This window comes from Pezoporus occidentalis, unplaced genomic scaffold (genome assembly GCF_034315485.1).
Source record: "Pezoporus occidentalis ecotype Australia unplaced genomic scaffold, CSIRO_AGI_Poc_V1 ctg24, whole genome shotgun sequence".
Lineage (NCBI taxonomy): Eukaryota > Metazoa > Chordata > Aves > Psittaciformes > Psittacidae > Pezoporus > Pezoporus occidentalis.
In genome coordinates this window covers 7,149,215-7,172,646 of record NW_026914285.1, presented here as the reverse complement: position 1 = coordinate 7,172,646, position 23,432 = coordinate 7,149,215, and the positions used below count along the sequence as shown (strand labels likewise).

Here is a 23,432-nt window from a genome sequence, read left to right as displayed (position 1 = left end):
AATAAGGATTTGTTTTCTAAAGTACTTTTTTGTCTTCAACAGGGGAGGAAATGTGGTGCTTCTGCATTTCCTGCTTGGTTTAAAAACTGCAACAGAAGATGAGCTGGTTGCGGATCTCATGGTGAATATTCTTAAAATATGCCCGGATTTATTGAATAGATACTTTAAGGAAACCCGATATTCTTTTGTTCCTAGACTGAAGTCTGCTTGGATGGACAATATGAAGTTACTCAGAAAGGTATGAGTATGAACGATTCACACCACCTCTTCACAGAAATATCTGGTCCCAATACTGTTTTGTGTTTTTGTTATCCTTCCAAAACCTGAAGTAGTTTTTATTAAACAGTAGTGCAGAATTATACAAAATTGTAATAGGAAACATAGATAAAGTCAAACAATCCTGACCTACAGAAAAGTTACCAAGCCAGGGAACTTGGTAGTAGATTAGTAAGCTTGCCTTTGATTGCAGATAGATATTATAATGCCATTCTTATGTAAAATATGATACAATTTAGTACAGAGCCTGGCCAGCCTGTGATGTGGCCATTTTAGGTATAAACTAACTCTGAATTCGTAAATTTAGCCAAGGTCTTCCTACTGACAAGGAACAAGATTTCATTGATTTCAGAGGAGTTAATCTGAGGATCAGGAAGTCGATTTTTTTGGTTATGTTTCAGAAGCAGCTGTTCTATATCAGAGGAAACTCGCATGTCTGAAGATGTCTTGGGTTCAATGAATGTAAAGGCACAGTGCTGCAGAGTTTATTAAAATCACTAGAAAGCAGACAGGCACAAGATTTCATAAATAATGATTTTAAAAACAAAACAGTCCAGCAGTGGGAAAGTTAGGTGGCTGAGGTTTACGTGAGCTACAGAAAGGACTTAATAGTTCTACGTAACACTGTCAATTACTGTACATATGTTAGGAAAGAAGCAGCAGGATGCTGTTAAATGTCAAAGATGGTAAATGGAGTGGGGGAAATGGCATCCTGTTTTCTGTGGGTGCTGAGGAAAATGAACCATGGCTCAGAGCCACAGCTGCTTTAACAAGTGTAGACATAACGTAAGTTGCACAGGCCAGGGGGCTGTATAAACATTTAACTAAACTGGGAAAGAAGGAATTGGTATAAGAAGCAGTGGGAAACATCACAGTGATATATTTTTTGAAATGTAGCAACACTGAAGCCCAGCTAGGAGCAACTTTTGTCCTTTCCGAGTGTTCCTCTTCCTCTTTGTTTAGCTTAAAATAGGCAAGTAGGATCTGTAGTCTGTTGAAAAGGGGTGGCCTTTAGCAGGGATGTAGGTCACATACAGCTGTTCCATTTATGAACAGGAGTCTGGGGGATGCTCTGTAGCACTTCTGTGTAGAAGCTGGCATTTAGTGCTGTCATTACTATTGACAAGTCAAAACCCTTCTGTAAAATGCTTCACTGAAGAAGCTGTTATCTCCAGGGCTATGTGGATGTTGATTAAATTGTTTTTATTTCAGATCTATGAGGCTCAACCAGAGATCTCCAGTTCTTTTAAGACTTCAGAGTTTATTCCTCTTCCCAGGTTGCTTTCTATGGTGATGGTAACAACAGTCCCTGCAGTGTGCAATAAAATAATGTTCACCCAAGGACTAAATGTAAGAGCAGTCTATAATAATTCAGTCTATAATATTTTTCTATTCCATTTAATGCTGATTGATTGGTGTCTAATCATCCAAGAAGTTTCTTAAATTGGTTAATTACATATGTTTTATGTTGTCTGTCCCAGCATAAATCTGGCTTGGGAAAGCACTGGAAAATGAGCTAAAGCCCATTGATACTGCTTCCAGGAGCCATCCACAAGTACCAATTCTGCCAGTGCTCACTAGGTGGTTTTAGCTTGGAATCTAAAAAACTACAGATTCTTTTCTGCAAGTTAAGATTCAGGAAATAATTAATTTGTTAACAAATTTTAACATATATATAGAGAGTACAGATCATGTGCAAAGCATAAGAGGAAGCACTGAAAGGTTATTAATTCAACTTCTTTACTTTAGTTACCCAGCACAGTAGTGAAGCACAGCATACTGTCACTTGTATCAATGATTCTGAGAAGAGCCTTGAAGAATATTGAGTACTGTTTGAATGAGGAAATTTGGCAAAAGTCAGAAATCTACACACTCTCAGTGATGCAGGAATTTGTACAGCTGTACAGAGAAGCCATCAGCAAGGTACAAAGTAAAAAGAAAACTGCGGTCTAATATGAGTTGCTTTGCAGCAGATAACTAACTACTCCTCTGCACCTTCTGCCCAAATGGTTGTGGTCTGGCAGGCAGGAGATAGTTTCTTTGGCCAGGGGAGGGGAAGGCTGTGGGTTAAAGATGTTAATAACTGGTGTGGTAGTAGACTACATTTCCTAACACAGCTGGCTGAGGGAAATGCGAATGGAAGTCTGCTGTGAGACAAATTTGTAACATTGACAGCTATTGTACTGCAAACAAATTCCAAAGCTGTCTGACAGCAAAATCTCCTGGCTGAAGTAAATTGTAGCCAGCAGAGCTCGCTTAGAAGTTACTAAACAAGATAGCATTTGATTTGAAAATACACCATGAGGATGAAGAACCAAACATAAATTTTTCACAGGAAACTTCTTCAATAAAATAGTCTTTCTAGTACTCGTGTTCTGCAGGAGTGAAAGTGATTTCACATCTATTTCTGATTGCATACAAGGTCTTGGTGAAGAGCAGCAAATCCTCATGTTGACTGGTTGTGAATATTTTTAATCACAGTAGCTTTGTCTCACACAGAGGAGCTGTTGCAATTTACTTCTTTTGCTTTTAGGTTTTACCAGACATGAATAATCTAGTGGCTGTCTGGCAGTCCTTTCTGAAGCAAGGGAAAGAGCACCACGGTGGCCAAGAGGAGAAAAGGGAAGGTGATGCCCCCACTGTGAAGGCAGCAACTGAGACAGCAGAAGTTGCTGAACAGCATGGTAGGCAAAGCAGGTGGAGTTACTCCTTCTTATATGTATGTGAATGACAGTTGTGAAGTTCTTATTCCATATAAGGTTGTTATCTGCAGCAGAATGCATATGTCACTTGTACACTTAATATTCATCTTTGCATTCTTCAGTTCTTTGGACAGTTTAATTCTGACCAGTGTCAGAATTGCCTGAGAACACAGTTTGACAGATAGGCTGCCATTGCTAATAGGAGGTTAAGCAGTTTGACTTTCTGATGTCACAGAATCACAGAAGGGTTGATGGTGGAAGGAACCTCTGAAGAGCACTGTCCAAACCTTCTGCCTAAACCTGGTTGCCCAGCAACGTGTCCAGACAGCTTTCGAGTATCTTCAAGGACAGATTCCACAACCTCTCTGTGCAACCTGTGCCAGTGCTTGTTTGCCCTTGCAGCAAAAAAGTGTTACCAGATGTTCAGAGTGAACCTCATATGTTTCAGTTTGTGCCCATTGCCTGTGGTCCTGTCACTGGGCACCACTGAAGTGAGCCTGGCTGGGTCCTCATTGTACCCTCCCTTCAGGCGTTTACATACATTGATAAGATCCCCCTGAGCCTTCTTTTCTCCAGATGGAACAATCCCAGCTCTCCCTTCCCTTCCTTTTAGGAGAGGTGAGTGCCTTCATAATTTTTTGTGGCCCTTCACTGGGCTATCTTCAGCATGTCCATGTCTGTCTTGTACTGGGGAGCCCAGAACTGGATACAGCATTCCACATGTAGCCTCATCAGCACTGAGGATCACCTCCCTCCACCTGCTGGCAATGCTTTGCCTAATGCAGCGCAGAGTACCATTCACCCTCGTTGCTACAAGGGTGCATTGCTGGCTCATGTTCAGTCTGATGTCATCCAGGACCCCCAGGTCCTTTCCTGTCAAGCTGCTTTCTGGTTGGGTGGCTGCCAGTATGTACTGCAAATGGGGTTGTTCCTTCTCAGATGCAGGGCTGTGTAATTCCCCATGTTGATTTTAACTCTCCTGTCTCAGACCTTCCTGTTCTAGTAGTAGTATTTTACAGCCACACAATTCAACAGGCAGGGAAGCTGATACACCCGAAAAATAATTTTTTGAGGTGTTTTGTTTTGGTTTTTTTGAGTTTTTTTTTCAAGTAGTTACAGTGGCTGCACTAAGGGTTGTGTTGCTGTAGCACAGGAGTAGAAACATGCAAATGCTGGAAGAGAGAGAGTGGGCTGCAGTGAAGGCTTCAGTTTTCCTCTCAAAACCAGTGTACCTCCTGAAGGACTTGTTTTCATAGTCCCATTGCAGGGAACTGGAAGTTTTGGTACTCTCTGTAGCTTGGCTAGCAGCCTGTAATGTTTTGCTTATAGACTGAAGAGAAATCTACAGCCAGTTTCATTTCCTTCACAGGGCATGTTCCACAGTGAGACTTCCTGGAGCAGACAGTTTTTCAGTGTATGTCCTTCTATGTGTAGCTTTGGGCAGCAAAAGAGTTGTCAACACTGACACTCCAGGGCTCTTCATTGGAGGACTGCCTGGTGAAACCAGTGGAGCAGCTAATCTCTAAAGTACTGTAGCTGTAGTTTCTCTGCATACTTGGGTGATAATACTGTACCATTTACTCTCAGCTCAGTTTTACAGCTTTATTTGCACTGAGGCCACAAGGTAGTTCTCTTTTTTTAATGGGAGCTGAGACTCAGCAAACAAAGGCAAAGTTTATGCATGGCATCCATCCAGTTCTTCATAGTTCCCTGAAGGAGATTCAGTTAACAGGAAAAAAGTAGGTGTTAAAAAAGTTTTGGCTGCCCTTCATTTATTTTGCTTCCTTTCATTAGTGACTGGATAACAAGTAGCTTTTATGCATCCTCACGTTATAAACTAAAAGAATATTTAACTGCTGAGATAGCTTTTCCTAAGAAGTAAACAGCTGCCTTAACTGGGGTTGATGTTTCTCTCATACTTGTTGCCATCCTCTTGCCAAGAGGTCACATTGACAAAGTATGATTTTGAAAGAGGGAAGGGAAAGAAAATAACCTTTAACTGAAGCAATAAATTACTAACAAATTAGTTTATTGTCTCCTGCACTTCTCCAGTCAAACCTACCTGGCATTAGGTAAGAATAGTGTCCCTGGCAACCAGCAGTGTGAACATATCCTTCCCTTCCCTTTTTTCCCTCTTGTTCAGCCTTAAAGAGCAGTGAGACTGACTGGATTCTTACAGTGAGTGTTAAAATGTTGAGATTGTCTTTAAAAGCAGATTATAAATGACAACTGCCAATTTAAGCACTGAATAAGCTGATTTAGTTTTAAAATTATTCATGCAGAAAGCTAGGGAAGGAAACTGGGGATTCTCTGGTTGGTTTTTTTTTTCCATTTCTTCTTGTTAGTGAGGAAGATAACTCATAATTTCATAGGAAGTCAACTGGAAATACGTAATTCTCATGTAGGGTAATGTAGGTGCTACACTGCTTTTTTGGTATGAAGGAAGGAGAAACTAATTAGTTAAACACTTTGTTTAGGTTCAGATGACGCCGAGACACTGTTTCTGAAAGCTGCATTGCTTCAGGTCATATGCCTTTATCAGAAGGTTGTGCCCCACTTGGTAGCACGGAGCAACTTTGATTTTAGCAAGTTGCTAAAAGGTATGTGATGGGTATTTCTATTACCTTCATTGTTTTCTCTGGCTATTTACAAAGTCCACAGGAGAGAGGAATGTTTGCTTTTCTGTGTACATAGAGAAGGAACTGGTTTCTAGAAGTAACCAATTATAGTTTCTTCATTGTGTTGACATTTATTGCTGCTATTTCTGCAGTTCTCTGGCACTGTGCTCTCCTAAATTCCATAGCTGCTCTGCTACACTCAGTTGTAAGTGGTAGGTTGCGCTACAATCTTCCTCTTTGTGTGTCATATTCTTGCAAATATTTGGTCTTTATGTGGTTTTGATTCTAGTGTTTCTGAGAAAGATGTATGTCCAACTCTTAATGAGATGTAGGTGTTTAATTCTCCTAGACTGATGTCAACAATCCCAGCATAAGGAAGCTATTTCCAAACTCTTATTTGCCACAATAATACAGATGTTTGGTTGTTGGTTTTTTTTAACAGGTCACAGAAGGTTTGGGGTGGGGGAGAAGCATGTACCAATTCACCAGTCTCCTCTGGAAGTCTTTTAACATTCAAGTATTTTTTCCATTTGCTGTGTTTTAAATTATTTTATCATGGTTTGATAGTTTATGGGAAGAAGAATGTTATTCTGTATGGTGTTACCTTCCATGGAAAATCTATATGAGGAAGCACTTTAGCAAAATTGTTTTATTTTTGTTTCTGATGTAATGTCCGCAGAGGGTATTCCTCTTCATGCACCAGAAGTAAACAGAGATGTTCTGTACCTGTACCTTGATGTAGCAAGGATGATCAGCCACAAACTGTGGGCTGTGGGCAAGATCCTACAATACTGCTTATGGTACAATAAATACAGCTGTTTAAAATTGAGACTGGAGAAGACAGCAAGATGTTGTTTGGGCATCACTGCTGTCTGAGTGCCACCAGAGCCTGTACGCCACCCAACTAGAGCAACTATCTGTAGTTTAGGCACATCTGGGATGTGTAAGTATAGCAGTTATGTAAATGCCTTGATTAAAGTCTGTCAGGGAAAAAGGGTCTTTAAACAACTCCCCTCCCTCTAAATCATCTGGTGTATGTGTATGGTTTTTCCTCCCTCTGTCAAAGCATATTTGATTGGTTTGTATGCTTGGTGACTTATCAAATCATTATTTCTTGCATTGTTCTGCTTTTCTCAAAATGGACAAAAAGCAGGACACCTTTTTATGAAGCACAAATCTCCTGGAGGGTATGTTTTGTGGCAGTATTAAATAATCAAGTTGAACAGGCTGGAAAATAAAGTGTCATTCTCAAACAAATGTAATGAAGTGAGCCTGGATATTAATTTTGATGAAAGAAGATATGGTAGAAAATGATGGTATAAATTAATCATGCAACTTTGTTCTCTCAGATGCCAGTTCGAGAGTTCTGTTGTTCCTTCCCCTCACCCTGATTAAAACATACACTCCAAAAGCAGCATGTTTTCCACCTTGTAACAATATGTTTAAACAGCTGGTAGAGTTTTATTTGGTTTTACTGTTAGCTAGACTTTGTAGTGACTTTGAAAAATTTACTGTTCTCTCTAATGTGGACCACAAGATAGTACACAGACTATGGAAAGCACACTGACACCAAAGCTTTATACAGCTGATCTCTGCATGTAACTGAACTGCAGCTAAAGTCTGGGCAAGTCAGTTTTTGGAGCACACTGTGAGGATCCCAGCACAGCTTTGTGACCTCTAAGGTGAATACTTCTGAGGTTACGCTGTAGCAGTTGTTATGAGCATATGACATAAGTGAGGAAGGGAGAGACACAAGGGTAAAGTTCCACTACCTGTAGCAAACATTCTAATACTATAAGCATTAAGATTTGTTATTGACATAAATTCTGTATTTTGGTTTCCAGTTTGTCCATCCTTTTTACATCCTGTAGGACACAGCTGGTAGATTTTGTATTCCATTGCACCAGTGATGGCTTTGCAAGGGGCAGGTGTTACCACTCTGAGGGCTGGATTCCAGCCTTAGTTTGGCAAACAATCATAGTGTGTTTGGGGATCTCGTGTTGTGAAAATTTGTGGATTGCCAGCTTACCTCACAGTGATGGTTTGAAGCCCTAAATGACTAATGTTCCTAAGATCTCAGGAAGATACACCAAAATAAAGTTCATTGTACTAATTTCAAACCTTAGGTATCGTCACTGAAAAGGGCCTTCGAGAGGAGGTCCCTCCTGTGCTGCAGCACCATATACTGAAAGTGGCTTTGGAACTTCCTGCAAATAAATTTGCCTGGTTCAGAGTACAGGTAAGAGACTTCACAGCAGGTTTATGTTTCTTTGGCATGCTGTCCTCAAATCTTTACATCTGGCACTACCTGTTTGTAAACTAGTTGTAAACTAGTCCCAGGCTTTAGGAGGTGACCCTTTTGTAAAACCAGCAGGAATTATAGTCTTAGTACTAGTGAAGAATCCTTTCTGAGATTAAAAGTTTTTCTGCAAGGACAGAAATTTTTGCCTCCCTGATGAGGGCTGGACAAGGTTCCTTCAGCTCTTCTTGTCTGGAGAGGAGCATGAGTGAGAATTTGCTGGTTTCCACTCATGTGGGAAGCCCGAAATTTCACTCCAAGGAAGTGTGAGCTGATGAGAGGAGCTGTCCCACCCTGGGATGGCTGGGTTTTGACATTTGTTAACAATGGACTGTCTCTCCTCTCCATAATTACTGGAAACCTTCAGGGCCCCTCCTCTCTTCTTTCCTGCAGCCTTGTAAAAAAGAGCATGCTGTAGAGGGTCTGGTTTTTATATTTAGAGAAAGAAGTGGGCCTAGCTCTGGGGGGGAAGCAGAAACCCCCATGGGTATTGTGACTGTGACCCTGCCTTTTAGGATATTTTCTGCCCCCTCCAGTTCACGATAAAGGAAAAGTGAGGAGTGATAAGAGCAAGCAAAGGAAAACCTGGAAATGGGCAAAGAAGCTACAGTATTGTCTTGTGGGTTTGCCCTTTGAGTATAGACAGGTTTTAACTGAAAAGAGAAAAGCCAAATCTGGCAATATTACAGAGGGTTATGGTTGTTATACATCAAATACAAGTCAGTGAGAAAAGCAGGAAAGATGGCAGAAGGATTTCCACTTGATGTTCAGGTAGTGTTCAGCATCCCTGTGACTTGCATTGTTTTCCTTTTCTTTAGGGATCAGTCTTTTAAATTATTACATTTCTTGTTCAGACAGTACTTGTAGGAAATCTGAATTCCTGGAGATAACAGAAGTAGAAGAAGAATAGATGACTGGAGAGGAAGGTGGCTTTATCTTGGGCTCTTGTATTTTGGGCCCTTGTATGAGTTGATGTTTCTGTTACTCCTCTCTTCTTCCACTTTCCAAAAGCCGATTGTGCTGGTCTTTTGTGGCTCACTGAATGCAAAGTAGTGTAAATGATCCCATTCATTTCCAGCCTTGGTATATTTGGGCAGATCTGTAAAATAATGTATTGCATACCTGCTTCAATGCAACGTAATCCTGTACAGTGTTGCTGTTCCAGGGAAATTTCAATTTATTTTTCTTTCAGGATGTCTCTGAGACAGAGAAGGTATCTGGTGAAAAATCAGTGTTCTATTTACTGATGAAAATGTTTGTTACAAGTAACCATTCTCATCTGAAAATTTCAACCAAAAAACTGATCGTCAAGGTAAGTGTTTGATCTGCAATACCAGGATATTCACTATATCCCATTGGTCTGAAATTTCAGAACTGTGCATTTTTTTTCTTAAAGCATATACCTTTACTGTGCATAGTTGTGTAGCCAACAGAGTCATATTTGGACGACTGTCCTTGGAATTTCCTGTCAAATAACTACCTGTTAAATAATAATTGTATGAAAGTAAATGCTGTCGACTGAATTTGCTGCAACAGTTGACGGAAAATGTCTTTAATGTTTGCCCACCCCCAGGCTGAATTAGTTGTGATACTGTAGTAAATCACTGCAGTTTGTTTCTGCAAAGGTCTTGACATGGATCAAGAAGAGATGATTTTTTTTTATTTTTATTTTTATCTTTATTTTCTAAGCCCTGAACAGGGCTCCTTCAGCAGTGTTCCATGCTAATAGTGCTATACAAGTTTGTATACAGCTTTATGCACTTAATTTCTGTGTTTAGCTTCAATAACAGGGTGCAGCTGTAATGTTCAAGACACTGAAGTAAAGTTAGAGTTATTGAATTAGGTTTTAGTTGACCTTGATCCCTGCAAGGGGTTAAAGTCAGGCTAACTTTGTCTCACAGTAACTAATACCTCAATCAAAAGCTACCCAGTACAGTTTTCCTAGTGTGTTTAGATTCTTATGCTGAGCGGAGATGTGGGCTGCCTGACTCATTCTTGTTTCCTCTTTTAGATTCAGTCCATTTCATTTTCTCTGAAGAGAACACAGGAGCAGTGGAGTTAGGGCAGTTATGTCAGCAGAAAGGCTGTTAAGAATAGATGTTAATGAGTGTGTTTTGCTTATTTTTCAACACAGTGCCATATAAGTGGAAGGCATGTTTTTGGATTTCACATTCTGTTCCTGCCTGTTCTCATGAGAGCTGCAAGTGTATTTTTACTTTGAGACTGCCAAAAATAGTTAATTATTTAAAAATGAATCTTTTTTCTTTTTTTTTGTTTCCCCTTTCTTTAAATGAATTATCCTGTCAGATTATTGTAAGCAGCAGTGTTATTTTTGTAGCTGCTGGTGGTTTACACAGAGTAAATATAGAGCAAATGAGCTGTGATAGCTTCCTTTTTTTGTGTGTGTATGTGTAGAAACAAAAGCACAGAGTCATCCCACATAACTACAGTCATTTAGCATAGGTGCCAGAGTTAGGAAGCTGGTGAAGGTTTCTGCTCTTGTTGAGAGGGAGGGTCAAACAGTTCTACCGTCGTGCAGTTCAAATCGCCTATCATCTGGGTTGTCCTTCAGACAGCTTCTCCTCCTTCTTTTCCCTCCTCCTCCTTTTTAATTTTACACACAGAACACAGGGTCACCAAGTTCCTAATTTGGGCACCTGAGATAAGGGGCTGAATTTAGAGAGCATGGAAGTGGGCAAAAATTTCTAAATATGTTAATGACTGATACTTGAATGTGGTAAAATAGTGTCTACCTCACCACCCACAGCATCTATGAGTATGCCTGCGCTTTTCTCTGGACTTCACTGTTGTCATGACTCACTGTTCATTTATTTGACTGTTTACCCATCTGCTCAACTCTTCTAAGGGCAAGTAGCCTGGTTTAGATTTAATTTAGCAATGGTTTTCCTTTATATTATATCAGAAGTTTTCAGAAGCCTCCCTACAGTCTCCTCTTAAGGGTATGTTCCCTTTTTTTAATTGTTGTAATGGCATAAAGATGTACACCCTCTTAAAGCATTATAGCTTGCTCCCCTGATATTATAAGATTTACTAAGGTGAAGGGAATGGATGCTTTGTGCCCAGGCAGCTTTGACCTTAGTAGAGCTTTTGGCTGACTGACAACACAAGGACTTCATAGGATCACAGAAGGGTTTGGATTGGAAGGGATCTTAAAGCTCATCTAATTCCAGCCCTCCTGCCATGGGCAGGGGCACCTTCCGATAGACAAGGTTGCTTCAAGCCCCATCCAACCTGGCCTCGAGCACTGCCAGGGATGGGGCAGCCACAGCTTCTCTGGACAGTGTGGTCTATGATTCTAAGACGGACTGGCTGTGGCTCTGTGATGTAGCTTCCCCTCTTCTGTGTCACTGCACCACAGGCCTTGAGCAGTGAAGCAGCAGAGGGGCTGCTGCAGTGAGCAGCATTACAGGTAGCACTATGGCTTCTAGGTCTGGTGCATATGGCCCCAGCATGTGCTTGATTCCTGTGTCTCAAGTGCTTATAGAAGTCTTGTATTCCAAATGCATGGAATGCACATTCATGTGAGATTGCCTTGTGCTCACTGCCTGATCCGGTGAACAGGTGTTTGCAGCATACTTGGAGTACACATGGGATCCATCCCACACACATGGGCAGTGTGAGGGCAAGAACCAAGTGGAGTTGTACTGAATTTGTGCAGCAGACAGCAGGTGAGAGGAAGAGAGGCTCTGACAAGACAGGAGCAGAAGTTGCTCTCATCTGATTTTCCCAGTTGTGAGAGAGTAAGCCATGTTTTGCCTCTTACTTTGGTCATTCGTAATGCCCTCCTGTCTCTGCCCCAGGACTGCTTCTTGCCGTATTCCTACAGTGCCTGTGCGTATCTGGCAGAGCTCTGGGTTTCATTTGTCAGCTGTGAGAGAGTCATGCTTCAACTGTTGATTTTGCGGAGAGCACAGTAAGAAAACAGCCATAATGAAGATACTAGGCCTTGGTCCTTGTCACAGTGAGGCCAGTTGATACAGTCATGGGAGATTTTGTTTTAAAAAATGCATTTGTTTTTACCCTTTGTTATGCAGTTTGAGTGGTCCTAGTGAGTGGGAATAAGGCCTATTGCACTGAGGGGTGAGAAGAAAATGACAAATATTTTTCATCAACCTGTTCTTTTCTTTTCAAGAGGAAAACATGCAGTTGCTATACTAAAAGGTCTGTGCTTTTGGGGGGTTTTGTGTTTTAGTAGTTTTGGTTTTTTTATCCCGCCTTTGGCTTTCTGGACAGGTTTTACGTGACAGCGGAGTGTTTGAGTACACATGGAAGGAACTTTCAGTTTGGCTGGAACACTTGGATAATACAGAAGAAAACAAAAAGGAAGCAGTGATTCAGTTTTTGGAAAGGGTAACAACTGTTCAAATTAGCTGGATAAACAGTCCCAAGAATAGAAGTAATGGAAACTAATGATTTTGTTGCTATTGTTGAGAAACCTGTCAAAGATTGGTAAATGAATTCTGAGAAAAACAATGTTTGTAATTCTTTATACAGAGCTGACATCTTTCTTGTTTTGGGTGGGAGGACAGTGAAATGATTTGTAGGAAAATTAAATCCAGAAATTCAATTTGTTAATTACAGCATTGTTGATAAAAGGGTAGAGTAGGTGCCTGGCAATCATCATCTGACCTGCCAAAATTACCAGACCTGCCAAAATTATCAGACATAAGTAAATTATAATCTTTTATAAGAAAACTTGACATTTCCTGTTTACTCTTAAGGATGTTGAATGCCCAGTGCTTCCTTTTCATTGCAGTTTCCTCAGGAACTCAGTATGTGGTAGCACTTTGGGTACAAAATTGCAGTGGACATTTCTCTATTCATTTGACCCAGTGTCCCATATACAGCAGCGGTAACCATAGGCAGATTCTTGTAGAGCTATATAGCAGCTGTCTTCCTAAAACTTTCCCAGCTTCCAACTGCTTTTAGCACATGGTCTTTCTTAGCAAGATGTGGTTCCTGTAGACATAATAGCCTGTGTACTTACGTTTCTTTCTCAACCTTTATTAACAGATCCTGTTGAAACTGGTGACCAACCCCTATCCGTATACAGATAAAGCAGCAGACCTTGTTCAGGAAGCAAGTATGCTCCAAGTTAATATGCTCAAACAAGATTCTGATAATGTCAGCATCCCCATCTCTCACATCGATGGTATGTGTCAATTTTCTTAACAGCAGAAAATTCCAAGATTTTGTGCTAAATTTTCTAGCCCTGATCTGCAAACTGAAGACTGATAACTGTAGAAATCCTGCTTAAGTAAGGACCTACAGGATTGATCCCTCCAGTTGTATTTAGTATCGGAAGCAGAAGTCTGAATTGCAAAGTTACTGTTTCACCTCCAGAAGTAATTGCTGATGCAGTTACACCATTTGAACAGTATTTTAAACCTCTTTGCAGGCTCCTGGAGCAGCATTTTCTAACTAAAATGAAAGCAATTATAATTTTTTTCTCTGGGGCTGCTCGTATCTGTTCATCCAGGAGGAAAGGGCTGGGGTGCCCAGAGAACTATTTTACTCCCAGCCACCCAGATAGACTTTTGCTGCTCCTGCTTTCTGGAGTCACAGCATTACTGCAGACAAATTCAAAATTGTGCAGATGTGGACACTTGGACAACTTACTATGAGCTAATTTACCATAGCTCTTCTGCTAAACAGTCAATGTGTAGAATTTTACAGTGCATAAATGTAAGATAATTGAGACAGTTTAAGTACCAGATGGATCAGTTCCCTTGAGTTGACTGTGTTGCAGAGATACAATGCCAGCCACAGAATAAATTGCATCTTCTTCATATGTTAAAGATGCTTGACTCTGTAATGACCAAGATTTGGTTCCGTGGCCATGTAGAGCTGAGAAACTCTTCAAGGACTGCTCAGGATGTTCTTTCAATAGGAAAGAGGCTGCTTCCTTCATACTTTCCCCCCCTCATACACGTTTCCTGTCGCTGTTATGCTCTGATAGTCCTTACCTAATACAATCATGATAGCAGTAGGTGATGCACCTCTTCACTTCCTTAGTTCTGTCAGCTGGACAGCAGTGTTGAAAGGCAAAAAGTAAAGTAAGAGACAGTGATTTTTACAATTGCATTTACCATTGCATTGCTAGACAAATGTGTCTCTTACCCTTTTTTCTGCTTTGGGAATTCAGAAGCTGCCTTGTATTCCTCTAGTGCTGGACTCTGCCTCTGTTGTTTTTTCATTAGTCTGAATCTTCTGCTTACATTTTTTTTTTCTTCACTTAATAGATGTTCTGGATATGGTGGATGTCCTTATTGAGGGCAGTGATGACTTAGATGAAGAAATTGGGTTCACTTTAAATGAAGACATGATTATCCAAACATTTCCATTCAGTGCTGTTGTCCCTGCTGCATTAGAAGCCAGGAATATATTGTTGCTTCAGACTGAAAATGGAACAGGTACAGACTTTTTTTTCTATGTATTGTCTATGATGGTGTTATGGAAGTGGAGGGTTTTTTGGCTTTTTTTTCATTTTTACCCAATGATTTCCTCAGGACATTTTATCTTCATTGCAAGCAGGAGGAGGTGCAAATAGGTGGTGTTCCCTGCTCAAGAAAAGCATTAAAGCTTATGAGATGCTTCTGTCCTATTTTTCCTGACCCTGAAGAAGCTCGCTTTTGGTTTCTTGAGTGAGGAAAATCAGTGGAAACGCAGGCATTCTATAAACTGTCATTTGACTCTAGGGAGCCCCTACTGTGGGAAAACAAACTTGCCCAGGTTAGAAAAAGGGAGCCCACCTTTCTCCCATGAGATGCAGGGAAGTGGAGGAGGGAAATGAGCCCCAGCTCTTGAGTGTAGTATAGAGGGAACTGAGGAGCAATGCAGCCACTGTTACTGCATTGACAGTCTTGGCCTGGAAACAGCTGTGCTTTAATAACAGAGTATTTTAAGCACAGAGTATGGAAATCACAAGAGAATGGTAGTTTCAATGGCTGTAGGCAGCTCTTCCACTGAGACCAGTCAGCAGGGGAGAGAGGACTGGATTGTTGAATGAAAGCATGCTTTTTTCCAAAGAAAATTTCATCTGAGACGGAGCTTCAGGGGTGAATGTTGAAGAGTTTTACCACCTCCTCGAGAAAAAGGATTCGTGGAGTGAGGAGTCACAGGGGCAGCAATTGGCCTCAGCAGGATTTGTCAACCCCACAGTACCTCCCTAAGTCCTCTGTATATTTGGCTGTTGTGTAGAACATGGGGTGGAACTGAAAGTCACAGTTCTGGAAGAATATCGTCCATATTTAACCAGTGTGTGCTAAACCTGGCTGTTCCCCCCCCTCCCCTCCCCCCAGTACAAATCGGTTCTCAGGTGGTGCTTGGCTGGGATCCTTATCCATCAAAATTCAGACAAGTTTAGCATAATACGGTGAAGGTGGAGTTAGTTTTATGCCTGTCTGGAAGGAAACAGGCCAACCTGAGGAATTTTGTTGAAGTGGGTTATTATTTACTTCAACAAGGAGTACTGTATGGGGAATTTTCCCAGATACCTCAAAGGGTCAGAAACGCTTGTCTAGTTTATCACAATCACCTTTTAAAGCTATTCAGTACTTTTCTGAATGGTTCTATTTGGCCTGTTGCCCAGGCCTTAAGGAAGGAGGGTTGCCCTAGCGTCTGTGCTCATGCAGATTACTTCTGTCAACAGAAGTTTAATTTTTTATTTTGCTTTTCTAGGAGCACACATCATAGAGTATCTTGTTGCTGTTTTCACTGACCTCCTGCACTCTCAGAGAGAGCCCCTTGCCCTCTGCTTGATGTTCCAGCTCTATGATAAAGATCTGCAGTCCCTGAAAGTTTCTAAGTATCCTCAGCTCTACCGATTTAACCAATACTATAAACTCTGGATACCCCAGCAGTCTCAGGAACCTGTGGTATGGAATACCTGAAGTAATTTGAATGCTTGAGCCAGTATTACCTCAGAGTGTATAAAGGCTACATTTCTATCAGAAAGTGCATTTACATTAAGCTAATTCTGTGTTGATTCTTTATCACACCGAGACAAATTTGCTCAAGGGCTTTTCTCTAACAATGCAAAAGGTCTTTGTTGTGGTTGGGAAATGAAGCCAGGGCTTAAAGAATGTACCCAGTCACCCAGACTACAGCTGCTCGTCAGGCACAGTGTAGCATAATGTGTGATGCGGCCCAAGAAGCCAGTTTAAGGTGGCTGGAGTTCACCCAGGTGTCGGTTGGAAATGTATCGACCAGCTGTACTAGGTGCTGTATTTATGTTAACCCAGCAATAACCATGTGCAGATTCCCCATGGGACACTTTTGCATAGCTCTGTGATAGCAGGACTGTACACCTGTGCTCCTGAATCTTCAGTGCCAGTTTCAGCACTGGGACAGTTCAGAAACTTTTGATTAATTGTTACTTTTCTCTTTTTTCCAATTTCAAACAGTTTAAAAAACCCAAAGGGGTATGCAGAGAACCCGCTGTGGCCCTGGATTCTGTATTTACAACTTTGCTAAGAGAAGCTTATGAAAGAGGAAGCAATACCTTACTGGAAGACGATATCCAAACAAAATTGAGAGACTTGGCTTCCCAGCTCCCGCCTGAACAGCTTTTGTTAGGAGTAAAGCATGTGTTGCTATACCTGAAATCTACAGTGGAGAACTTTGGCAACGTAAGAGCAATATTGTGATGATACTGGGGTTCGTTTTATTTTAATGCAGAAAGTACAAATTTTACTTAGCTATTAAGACTTAAGGATCCAGTTCTGCAGCTTTTTTGTGTGCTCAGCCCTCACTGAGGGTGTAGAGCACCAGACAAACTTGTATCTAATTTGTAAACAAATATCTGTCCTCTAATTGTTGAGGAGTTTTGGATTTGGTTTGCATGGGTTACCTTACTGATCTGTGCATACTGCATATATACTCCATATTTAATCCAGTTCCTGGGCCTCCGTAAGAAGCCTTTCCAGAGGGTGAAATTAACTATTTTGTGTTACAGCAGAAGTCAAAGTATAGATGAAAGTCTATTAAATATTTATTTGACAGCCTGAGACTTTTCTTAGAATCATGTTTCTACAGGGGGAGTGATTCCTTCCCCCCAGAAAGACTGTAATCTGGGAAGTTCTTAGTTGATTTCTGTTCATGTTGGATAATTATCCTTCTGTTCCCATCCTTCTCTTTTCTCAAGTTCTGAGGTGTCTGTATTTTCACAGCTTAGTAAAACTTTTGGTCCTCACCTTATTGACCTCTATGTGGACCTGCTGAACAGCTGCTTATGCCGGGGAAATCAGATAGAGTTAAATAATCAGCAGAAACGAGAAGAGCAACAGACTGAATCAGGTCTCTTTATGGATGAGGAATCTCTGATTACAGAGGAGTCTTCAAATGACAAGGTACCAAATCCCTTGATGCACAGGCCAGAATCTCACCTGTCAGTAAACTTTGATTTGATTTATTCTGTACAGAAATAGTCCTAAGTTTTGCTGAGCTATTAACTAAAGCAAATGATCTTAAACACAAGCAATTTTGAGCACAAATTAAGTTGCTATATTTTCACCAATCACCAAAACATAGAACTGACTAAACTTGATAGAGAACAGGGGATGTAACAGGAATCAGGCTTTGTGAGTGCTGTGACTGGATAACAGTCATGGGCATTTCTAGGATTTTAGTTAGGGTTAAAGTGTGTCTGTCAAATGCTTGCTATATAATGTCTTGAATTGGATTTTACTGCTTTATAGAAGCATTACTACAGCTTTTGCCACGTCTTTGGAAGGGCAGGGAGTGAAAATATCATACACTGTGTATTTCACAGAGTTGCATTGAATGGAAACAGGTTGATGCAGAAAGATGCTGTTAAGATCTAGGAGGAGGACTTCAGAACTTTGAGCATGTGGTGCAGCAGTTACAACACTACTGTGTGTGGAGGTTTGACCAAGCTGCATCATCCATAGACTTACCTCTGACCTGGAATACAGTCAGGATTGCTCCTGACAGAGATCACTCACCTTTGCAGAAGAATTCTATTCCCAAACCCCTGTGTAAGGCCTGGTTATGAAAATTATGTACTTGGAGTAGTGAATTTTGCCCCCTTTCATGTGTTCCGTGGATTTGACGGGGTTAGAATACAATTGTATTGACAAGCTCCAGAACATACAGTTTTCTACTGGAAATGTGCTTAGGTATGTGGAGAATGTTCAGTGGAGGCGTGACTCCCACATCATAAATGTTGAAAGAATGGTATTTCTGTGCTTGTAATTTGTTAGTATTTTTATCCTCTGACCAGTTGATAGACAATTTCATGTTCTGCAACTGTAATTAACAAGCTCTGGAAAATAGGCAGATGGATGATTTTTTAATTTATGTTTTTCTCTGAACTACAATTATCCATTCAGTGATACTGTTACAACCATTTGTTACAGACACTAGAAGATGCACTCATGTTGATTTTCAGACATCCTACACTGGAGAGTTGGTTCCTGGCTTTAGAACAACGTTCTCTTCCTCAGTCTGGTTTAAACCCTGTTGCTGTGAAGCTCCTGTCAGCTCACCTCAATTCTGGTGTGCTCCAGCTGTTGAAAACAGGTGCCCCGATGCTGCAGAGCATGGATCACAAGCATGTGTTATCCAAGTATTTTGAAGCTGTCACAAAAAGTGTCCTGAAAGAGCTACAGGCAGAGGGGAAAGACAGAAGCCAGGTGTCTGCCAAGAAGTCTCACCAGTTGGAGGCTCTGGAGGAACTGCACATATACATGGCTGCAGCTCAGCTGAAGGAGATCACTTTAACCATGCTGCGACTTCCTGAGATGAGCTTGACTACTCGGGAATCTGAAAAATCCCCGAAAAAAGGGAAACAATTGAGCTTCTGTGGGCAGATTCTGGTGCAGCTCCTCACAGAGAGCTACCAAAGGCAGCCCCAACAAGGAGAACTACTGTTATCCACAGAGCACATTAAAGCTTTGGGAATATTGATGTCAGCATCAGCCAGCAAAGATCTGGAGAAAGTTTTTCTTCAGGCGCTCCATAGCGAGCCAGTCCTTGCACACGCAGTCAGTGTAGAGGTGCATGTTCACTGCCTTAACCAGAGGTCAGAAACTTCCCTTGCCATTGTGTGCATGCTGATAAAGCACTGTAGGACTCACCTGCTGCAGTTTGAGATGTGGTGTCTGAGCAGTGCCACTGTAAAGTACCTCAAGAAAAACATGGAAAGATTTCTTCCACTCATCGATGTGTATTTGCAATGCAGAGACCAGTATGATTTCAGTCGACCTTCTGCAGGTAAAGCCACAGCTGATCCCTGTTTGTGATTTGGGAGACCAAGGCCAGTGTAGGCTCTACTGGCCTCAAAGTCTTGGATCCTCTGCACAATAAGTAGAGGTGATAAAATTCATGTGTCTAACTTCTGATGGTTCTCTTATAGGTACCTCTGCAGCATAAAAGCTAAAGGAGTGTAGTGAAGGTTGGCTTTTAGACTGATGCAAACTACTCTTATAGTTGCTTTGTCCAGTTTTCTCTTTTGAAGCACTTATTTAATACTTTGTGCATGTGAAAATCTGTCTTCATACTCATCTTGGTTTAGATGGGAGGTAGAAACTTTTTTTCTCAGGCATAGATAGAACACTGTCTGGTGAGTGGAATGCTATAGCCATATGGTTTTGTAGAATGTAAGCTTTCACTTTTACAAGTGTAAGAATCCAAAACTTTCTTCTAAAATAAATCCCCAAATATAGCTTCCTACAGTAATGCCTTCCCAAGCTGGCAGTCCAAAACTTTGCAAATCAGCAGCAGCATTAAATGAACAAGACTGTTAAATTTTCTAGCAGTGAAATGATGAGTTAGGATTCAACTCAACAGAACAGAGTCACTTCGATTTCATTTCTCTTATTGCATAGAAGTATAAATAGCAACAGAAACAAGCTGACTGTAGCTGTTGGTGGAGAAGGCTAGCTTTATCTAGGAGAAGTTAATGTAGGCAAAAGACCTTGTCAGCACACAGGGAAGTAGAAGATGGTTAAAGAACTAAGCCTTTCTCTAGCACCTAATGCACACCAGTGATTTCATGCTTGAACACTAGAAGGGCAAACTGCTGCTTGGCTGATTTGATTTATAAGGTCTCTCTCAGCTGTCTGTTGATGTGAGAGAAAATTTCATTTGAGGCCATGGTCAGAGAACTTGTAAAGTTTCATCCTTCCTGACATGCAAGGACATGGCTTCTTATCAGGAAGGTCTGCTGTTGTTGCCCATGTCCAGCTGTGTAGCAAGGGGTTGTCTAGTACATAAGTTGAATACTTCCTAGTAGTGCTATGGAGTAGTACAGAGTGCACTTTGCTGTAGCAGATTAAGAGCTATTGCAGTATCAATTCTGAGGAACTAAGTAATCTGGGCCTTGATTGGAAACATGATTTAGGGTTTTTGTAGTTTCAAGCCTGTTGTTGCTTAACACACTTGGATGGTGGAACTTGTCCCCCTGTTCTCTCTCAACAGTTGTCTCGGCTGTTACACCTGTCTTGAGGAAAGCTCTGTGGAAGGAGCTCTGCGCTGTACTTCAAGACACAGAAACATCACGTGAGACTACTGTGAAATTGCAAGTTCTGTCGAAGTTGTTGCCATCTTCAGGAAGCAAAGGGCTGAGAAGCCTTATTGACCAGCTTCCTGCTGCTCTTGAGAAAGCAGAAAATAATGAGAGGTAGGCAAATCCAGCTGCCCTGTTTCAAGACTCAGTTTGTCCCATAAAGCATTGTGATGGATATACATAAAGGCAAATACTGTGAGCAGTAACAGCATTCTCTCCTCAGAGAATCTGTCAGTTTACACTTAGGCAACAATGACAGTACATCTTTGACAATACATATATATTTCTAAAAATATATAGAAAGCATGTCACAACCTTAAAAAGTAAGTATCTTTCTGCAGTTGGACAGTGGCAGATGCCATATCTAGAGTGCTTGAAAACTCTGAAGAGCTGCATTCCTGGAGGAGATGCCTGTTATCAGCCTGCATGAAAGGGTTAATCGTCATGTACAACAGCAGTAAAGATGAAAGCAAGCAAGAGATTGAGAGGCCCATGCTGCTGAGGCTGGAAGACTTATTGGTGAGACTTCTTTTTAGCTTCAGTGGCAGAATGTGACTGCATACATGTGTTGTTGTGCTCTTGTATCTGTGATAAATATAGATTGAACTTTGTTTTCTATTTTATAAATTATGGCTTCTATGGGCTTTCAATGGCTGTTGCAGAGTTAACTTAGCCCTGTTAATCCTTGATAAGAAGCAGTTTTGAGTTGTTCTTGATGGCTTTCTACTAACAGTCCCCTTTGAAATTCAGAGTTTGGGGTATTCAGGGGTTAAAAATCAGATGTTGCCAATGAATGTTTTTATTCAACCAAACAAAACCCTCCAAAGTGATAAAGGCACTTCTGACAAGATGCATCTCCCATGCCCTCTGAAGTCTATGACAGAAATCCAGTTGATCATAGATAGAAATCTGGCCTTTGATCATGAAGAACACTACTTGATCATTCCCTCTGTACTACTAATGTTTTTGTAGTTAAGTAAGGTAGGTGGATCTGTGTAAGATGTAAAAATGAAAGTCTCTGCAGGCAGCAAATGCCTTTGACCTCTTTCTGTCTTCTGGTGAGACTCCCTTTTAGGACATGACTGATTGTGCAGGACAGGTGTTGCAGGACCTGAGGAGCCACCTTTTAGTGTTCACAGGTCTGCTGAGGTTAGCACCTACTGTTACTGGGCCTGTTGGCATGTGCAGCTATGAGCCTTAAAAATGATTATTGAATATGATGGTTTATAGCATTTCAGGGATGATCAGTTTTTGTAAAGAACATGTACAGCCAGCCAACCTTGTTTGCCACATGTAAAGGTTGGTTAGCTTAAACACCTTGTAGGAACACAAAAACCTAATACCTGAGTCTCCTGCTGTGACTTGCTGATTCTTTTTATTCCTTTCACACTTCACGAGTATGAAGGGTTTTAAGATTCTGGGGTTTTGGTACCTACAGACTAGCTTGCTTTTTAATTGCATACAGTCCATATGCTCCCTTGCTTCCAGGACTGACAAAACAAGACTTGCAGTTTCATTTGAACTGGGGGTAAGATTGTTGTATCTAAGAGCTTTCTTTCCTGTTATCCTTTGATTATTCCACCTGAGTGTTTGGCTTGCATGTTGTTAGTTTGTTGAACAAAAATTGCTGATCTTAATGATCTGTAGAAGCTCTGTGTGCTAAATGTAAACATCTGGTTTTACTTCCTACATGCACAGCACTTAGTTGAAGAAGTGGACCCAGATGACTGGTACAACCTTGTGAAGACAGGACTCAAGTAAGTAATTTTGAGATGCACCAGAAGGGGTGTAGGAGGTACAGTTCTGTTCACTTGGCCTTGTCCTGCATTATACCAGAAACACCTTCTCTCCCTTGAATTCAGTCAGATTTGAAGACATTCTTTGTTTCATAGGATGCAGTTTGTGTTGAACCACTAGCTTCATTGGAGCCTGAACTTGCACGACTGCAGGCAGATTTGGATTTTGTGCTCCAATTAACTTTACCAGCATAGCCAACTGGATAGCAGGGCTAGCTTCTTTTCAAGTGGCATAAAGAAGCTTTATGCTCATATGAAGAAGAAACTTATTTTCTTTTTAGGTAATATACTTACTAAATACAATTCATATGAAAACAGAATCGTATCTTTCACCTTTAAATGTAAACCATTTAAATATAAGGAATAAAAAATACTAGAGGATGATCTGTGGAGCTAGGAGTATTAATATGAAGGGTTGCTGTCTGAAGGGTCAGTAGGCAAAGTTTAATCCTTGTTAAGATCAGTGCAGCCACAAGTGTGACTCTGTATCAACACAATCCTTTATGTAGTGTATCAGCAACTCCCTTTATTTTTTATGCTTGGATACCAGTATAGCTTAAGAAGAATTAAAATAGCTCAGCGAGATGTGGTGCATGTGTTTTCATTGTTTTAAATTTGTTTTTATTTTACTAAATTTGCTTTCTTTGCAAAGTTTTCATTTCTTAAACAGACTTCTTTTTCAGGCAGGTTTTTTACTTTTCTGTGATCCTTGCTTCTAAAGGTACCGCTACAGAGATGAAGCATTTTTGAAAGTCCTGAATATTGCTATTCAGTTATTATACAAGAAAGAATCCTCACTTAGTCAGAGCTTAGTCAAGCTCTCCAAACTTCACATGATGGTCATGCAGCACTCTCTATTTTTGTCAACCATACTGAGGTCAAGAGAAGAAGATGGCACAAACATCCAGACAAGAGGTATTTTTTGTCTTCTTCTTCCCTTCAACTATATTTAGTAATCTTGTCTTTCTCACATTATATTCTATCCATCCACCTATCCACCTACATATACTTGCAGAGCTATTAAACAATTCCAGAATATTAGCATTTGGTTTTAAGTTTTACCTCTGCTTGGATCCAGATGTTCCATTCATTTTATCACTGCTGGTTTTAAATGCTTATGTTTCTAAAACTACTGGAAAGATGGGTTTGGGGTTGGTTTGGTCAGTTGGTTTTGTTTTTTTTTGTAACCGT

General features: G+C 40.8%; 1 protein-coding gene across 2 annotated transcripts in view; it reads left to right on the top strand.

Moving 5' to 3' along the window:
* Positions 1 to 23,432, top strand: part of URB1 (URB1 ribosome biogenesis homolog) — a 52,629-nt gene that overhangs the window by 10,152 nt on the left and 19,045 nt on the right. For both annotated transcript variants that reach the window (XM_062622194.1, XM_062622195.1), the window contains exons 9-26: positions 43 to 238; positions 1,489 to 1,626; positions 2,026 to 2,199; positions 2,810 to 2,960; positions 5,456 to 5,578; positions 7,723 to 7,835; positions 9,088 to 9,207; positions 12,150 to 12,266; positions 12,930 to 13,068; positions 14,159 to 14,329; positions 15,597 to 15,793; positions 16,322 to 16,546; positions 17,087 to 17,266; positions 18,296 to 19,151; positions 20,358 to 20,559; positions 20,787 to 20,964; positions 22,144 to 22,202; positions 22,963 to 23,156. In XM_062622194.1, the coding sequence (XP_062478178.1) occupies positions 43 to 238; positions 1,489 to 1,626; positions 2,026 to 2,199; positions 2,810 to 2,960; positions 5,456 to 5,578; positions 7,723 to 7,835; positions 9,088 to 9,207; positions 12,150 to 12,266; positions 12,930 to 13,068; positions 14,159 to 14,329; positions 15,597 to 15,793; positions 16,322 to 16,546; positions 17,087 to 17,266; positions 18,296 to 19,151; positions 20,358 to 20,559; positions 20,787 to 20,964; positions 22,144 to 22,202; positions 22,963 to 23,156 (3,533 nt within the window). The remainder of the gene's footprint in view (positions 1 to 42; positions 239 to 1,488; positions 1,627 to 2,025; positions 2,200 to 2,809; positions 2,961 to 5,455; positions 5,579 to 7,722; positions 7,836 to 9,087; positions 9,208 to 12,149; positions 12,267 to 12,929; positions 13,069 to 14,158; positions 14,330 to 15,596; positions 15,794 to 16,321; positions 16,547 to 17,086; positions 17,267 to 18,295; positions 19,152 to 20,357; positions 20,560 to 20,786; positions 20,965 to 22,143; positions 22,203 to 22,962; positions 23,157 to 23,432) is intronic.